This window comes from Orycteropus afer, unplaced genomic scaffold (genome assembly GCF_000298275.1).
Source record: "Orycteropus afer afer isolate SDZICR_OR568_19922 unplaced genomic scaffold, OryAfe1.0 scaffold00111, whole genome shotgun sequence".
In the NCBI taxonomy this organism is placed as follows: Eukaryota; Metazoa; Chordata; class Mammalia; order Tubulidentata; family Orycteropodidae; genus Orycteropus; species Orycteropus afer.
In genome coordinates this window covers 8,108,159-8,113,504 of record NW_006921698.1, presented here as the reverse complement: position 1 = coordinate 8,113,504, position 5,346 = coordinate 8,108,159, and the positions used below count along the sequence as shown (strand labels likewise).

The following is a 5,346-nucleotide window of genomic DNA, read 5'->3' as shown; positions in this document are numbered from 1 at the left end:
CACATACCAAAAAAAAAAAAACCTCCAAAATGGGAGGGAGGTGAAGGTGCAAAGATCAGACTGTACTGAAGATTACACAGACCCGGTTGTTTTATGTAAACAAGGCAACCTCTGTGTGAGGAATCCCTTAATTTTTCACATACAAGTCCTTCTCTAGTCTCTCCCCACCTCCCCACTCACCCCTCATGGTTAAACCATAATTTGAGCAAGAAACTTAACATAAAGACCATGTAATCAGCCCGAAGCTGCCTGCGGCGATTGGCAGAGTCCCTGAATCTCATTAACTTATCCCTACAGATAAACAGCGGCAGGGCTTTGTGGACAGGGTGCTGTGGTCAAGGCAAGTATTGATTAAGGAGTCAAAGAACCCAAATCTCTGATTCGGAGCGGGGTGCAAAACTTAAAGCATTTTAGGCTTGCTTTCTCAAGCTTGGGATCCAAGATGGGTGAAGCCAAAGACTGATGGGGGGAGGGGGTAAGACAACAGAAGTGAAAGCTTTCCAACCTTCCAAGATCTGTTATAATGCTGTGGTGGAATCCACTCCAGGCGAAAATTAACAATAGTAAGGACACAGCAAATTAACATTCCTAAAACAAAGTTTGCCAACAACATGTTTTCACACGGAGACTATATCCTTGAACCTCAAGAATCTAGAGGGGATGGGCAGGGCACAGCCTGCCATCCTGGATTCTCCAGAAGCGGAAGGGAGCCTCTGAGTGGCTACCTGACCTGTGGATCACCAGGCCGTCAAGAGGGCTCAGACAGGGTCCTTCTTCACTCGCACCCTACCCAAGCGCGTCGGCCCGCAGAGCTCTCCTGCAGGGGTGCAGCGAGCGTGGCTCCCACCCTTACCCCGACGCTCTCTCTGGCACCCTCAGAGTCCCGGGAAGGGCCAAGCGCCTGCTTCCGCCCCGCACACAGAAACCGTGGGAGGCGCTGCAGGGGCGGAGCCGCGCCGAGGGGCGGACCCCAAACTTTCCTCTTTCTCAATAGCCGCAGTGGGGCCGCGGGCCCGGTTCCGCCCTTCCCGCGCCCGCCCGGACGCTTTAGGCCGCACATCCCGCTCGCTGCGCTGCTCACCAAGCCCGGCCCAGGCCCGCACCGCTGCCATGGCGAAGCCTCTGACTGACCAGGAAAAGCGCCGGCAGATAAGCATCCGCGGCATCGTGGGCGTGGAGAACGTGGCGGAGTTGAAGAAGGGCTTCAATCGGCACCTGCATTTCACGCTGGTCAAGGACCGCAACGTGGCCACCCCTCGCGACTACTTTTTCGCGCTGGCGCACACGGTGCGCGACCACCTGGTGGGACGCTGGATCCGCACGCAGCAGTACTACTACGAGAAGTGCCCCAAGGTACTGGCCGGGGTGGGGCGGGGTCTCCTCGCCGGCGCTCGTGGAGCCGCCCCCTCCCCCTGACGCCGAGCGCCCAGGACCGCGTCTGTGGCGCGGACCAGAGCAGGGATGGGGGCCGCAGGGCCAGAGGAAACCCCACTGTGTCCTTTCTGCACCCCCTCCTCGGCCAGCTTTGCCAAAGCACGATAACATAGGTGCGTTCCTGCCCCACTGCCGGAGAAGCCACCCCCAGTCCAGGTGAAACGAGCCTGGACGGTGGGTGAGCTGCTCCGAGAACAGATTCGGCCACCCCACTGACACCTTACTCACATATCCGCGGAGCTGCCCACCAGCACCCCACCCAACTCACTGCCCTAGGCGTCCCTGGGCATCACCCAGTGAGCAAACGCAAAGGCTTGCCTCGCCTGTGACTTAACAAATTTTTTTTGAGCATCTGATATCATCATTTAATTAAGAGATAAGCGGGTGCCTCCTGTTCAGTATGCCAGGCACCGTTCTAGGCCTTGAACAAAACAAAAGCCCTGCCTTCGCAGGCTTAATACTTGGGAGGAAACACATATACAAAGTTGTAGATGGTAATACAGGCTAAGAAAAAAAGAAAGTTGAGGGCTGCCTTATTACCCGATGAGCCTTTGACAGGCTGATTGAGAGCACGAGTGGATGACCAGGAGTCCCTGGCTTCTCAGAGAGACCCCCTGAGTGTGGTGGAGCCCACAGAACTATGCTCCCATCCCTGCCCCCAGTTTCTGCAAGTAGGGTGTGGGGCTACAGGACTTATTCACTCCAGCAGGATGGAGGCCTAGGCCCAGGCAATGCTCTGGGCTCTGCGACCCACCCCCTGGGGCTGCTGAGGGAGGCGGTTCACCGAATACCCCACTTCACTGGCTGCTGGGCAGGAATGGAGAGTTCTTTTGGGTACTGTTGGCAGCTCACAGGAACACTGTCTCTGCCTGACCAATCTGGGAGGGTGGTGTGGGGGAGGAACTGCAGAGGACATTGCAGGGAAAGGGATTGTGTGCAGAGAGTGCAGGTGAGAGGGCAGCTCTGGCAGCTGGAGTGTGGGTGGGCCTGTCTGTACTGGGAGAGGAAACTAGAAAAGCTGGTTGGAGGCCTACTAGGAAGGGTGAACAAATGGGATTTCTTCTGGAGGCAGTGGAAAATACATGTAAACATATGTGTGAATTTTAAAATATGTAAAAGCACCAAGAAAAGAGTGGTCCATAATCCCAGTATCCAAAGAACCCCTGTAGGAGTTTTAGAAAGGAAACAAAAGAAAGTAAATTATTCTCATAGTAAGAAATTTTAGCTATTTCAAAGCTTTAAAATGGAAAGAAACTCTTTCTCCCCAGGAGGCCTAGGCCTCTTACCCAAATAGGCCTCTTATCCAAAGTAACAACTGCTAAGCTATTTATATATCCTTAGAAAAAAACTGTGATATATATATACTATATATATATATATATATATATATATATATATATATGACTGAATCTTTTTTTCTGGGAGAAATGGTATAGACTACTAAGCACACACTTAAATTGCTTTAAGATGCGAAGTGAGATGAGCCATATTTTAGAACCAACCAACCCCTCCCCACATTTCCTAGCGTTTAGCACCATAGAATACATTCCCCTTGTATGTTTATCCTCCAGTGGCTTCTCTGATAAGTTTAAGGTTTTGCTGGTTCCCCAGCTAACTTCTTCCCTGAGCTCTCCTCTTCCTCTTGAGTGCAGGTGTATGCCAGGTTTCTGATAGTGATACACTGGGGATACAACAGAGAAATTGGCTCGTTCAACAACTGTTAATATAACATGCCTACACTGCAACAGAGGAGCTCTGGTAGCGTAGTGCCTAAGGCACTTGACTGCTAACCAGAAGGCTGGCAGTTCAAACCCACCAGCCACTCCTCAGAAGGAAGGTTGGGCAATCTACTTCTGTAGTGATACTGCCTCAGAAACCCAAGGAGGGGTTGCTATGAGTCGGGTCCGACTCGATGGCAAAATAGCAACAACACCACACTGCAACAGTTCACCATTTAGCAGGATGGTCCCTGCCCTCATGGAGCATAGCACAAAGTCCATAGGTATGTCCCAAGCTCCTCACCCAACCCCTGGTCTCTCTAGTAACCATGCAGATCAATCTCATGTGTACATCTTGAGTCTGAATTACTCAAACTCCACTCCTGCATTTCCAAATGCTTAGTCAGCATACTTAGATGGCCTCCAGTTTCCTCAAACTCAGCATGTTTAAAACTCAGAACATCATCCCTCCTAGTCCTGCCCCATCTACTGCTCCTGACTTTAATAGCGTTGCCATCTGACAGTCACCCAGACGCAGAACTGCAGTCTCTCCTTCAGCTTCCTCCTGTAGTACACACTCCGTTCTCACTTTGCCAACTTGAGGCCCTTGCCACTGGTCTAGTGCAGTGCCTTCTAGGTGATTACCTTGCTTCCCAAAAGTGTTCAGACTGGCAGGCTGGGGCAGAACATGACTGGCAGCCTTATTCGTTTCACCAGACATCATTAAGCAGTGGAATTTTCAGAGCCTTTGGGCAGGACTATACCTGCCAGTTCTTGGCCTCGCATTCCTCATTGCTGTAGGTCACCTCCATTTCACCTTTATTTTCTCTGCCTGGTTCTGAAGGCATTTGAGTTTGCAATCCCATCTCATACTATACATTATAGTGTGATTAAACTTCCTAGAACAACACATCTTGCCTTTTGCTCAGATAGTGTGGCTCCCATTGTCTTTAGGGTTTAAGTCCACAGTCCTTAATGAAGCATTTAAAGCCCTTTTGAATCCAGTTTGAACCAGTCCTTTCCATCTCTCCCATCACTCTCCTATACCTATTTGCCCTCTCACTAAACCAATTTGCTGTCCCCATCCATGCCTGTACCTCCCACTTTGGGCCTTCTGCTCATCATACTGTTCCATTCCTTGAAAACCCTTCCCTCCTTACTCGCTATGCTCAATTCCTGCCTGTTTTGTCAATCTAGTTTTGTTGCTACCAGTTCCATACATCTCCCCAGAAGTACCCTCACCCTCTCTGCTTGATGCTAGAATGAAATTTTAAAATAATGATTATTGTTATATCTTCATTTTTAATCTTTATAAGCCTTTTAAAAATCTCAAAAGTGTTTGTGGTTTGAGAAACAATTTTTTGTGACAGTCCCCATGGCCTCATGTACAAGAAGAGCAGTGGGGCTGTGTTCCCATTTAACCTATGTCTGCTCCAGGTAAGGTACCTTTTCCCAACTAGAAAAAATGTATTGAATAGACTGGTGAAGTCCCTGATGACAGCTTTATAGACATTCAAAATATGCCATAACTCAAATAACTTAGATAAAAATGAAGGTGGTGTGCTCCGGAAAATAATGTTAAATGGCTCACTAAGACATGAATGCTGACTATCCATGTGAAGACTTGGAATTCACCTGTTTGATGAAATAAAAGTGGGAAAGAATGAAATTTCTAAACTGACATTTTATATTTCATTTTAACATATTCAACTAATAAGTTAAATATTACAATAAACCAAACCAAACTCACTGCTGTCAAATCAATCCTGACTCATAGCGACCTTGGATTTTCGAGGCAGTATCCCTACGGTAGTAAATTATATTCAACCATACTCATATTTTTGTATTTTTTGGTTGACCAAATAATTTTAATTTTGCTCTTATTAGGAAATGGGGGAGCAATACCTTATGTATGAGGTGATATTATATTAGCATGTTTTCAGATTTTTGTTTTGTTGTTGTTTTTGTTTTGTTTGTGTCTGATGGTGAAGAACTGGTACGGAGAGTAAACTATTGTAAAGGAAATAAAGAAGTGAGTCACTGATGTATTTTTTTGAAAAATTAGTGAACTGTACTTATATATAAAAAGGCTTTAGGCGAGTCTGACCTTTGTACCTCTCCCATTCATTCTGATAGCATTTACTTGGCTTTTACCATGTCAAAAACAGTTTCGAAGTTGATAGAGAAATTTCCA

At 47.7% G+C, this 5,346-nt stretch overlaps 1 protein-coding gene across 1 annotated transcript in view; it reads left to right on the top strand.

The window, feature by feature from the left end:
- The first annotated feature begins 1,110 nt into the window (after positions 1–1,110).
- PYGL (glycogen phosphorylase L) overlaps positions 1,111–5,346 on the top strand; it is a 51,127-nt gene continuing 46,891 nt past the window's right edge. The window contains exon 1 of the mRNA XM_007943700.2: positions 1,111–1,353. Coding sequence (XP_007941891.1) covers positions 1,111–1,353 — 243 coding nt within the window. The remainder of the gene's footprint in view (positions 1,354–5,346) is intronic.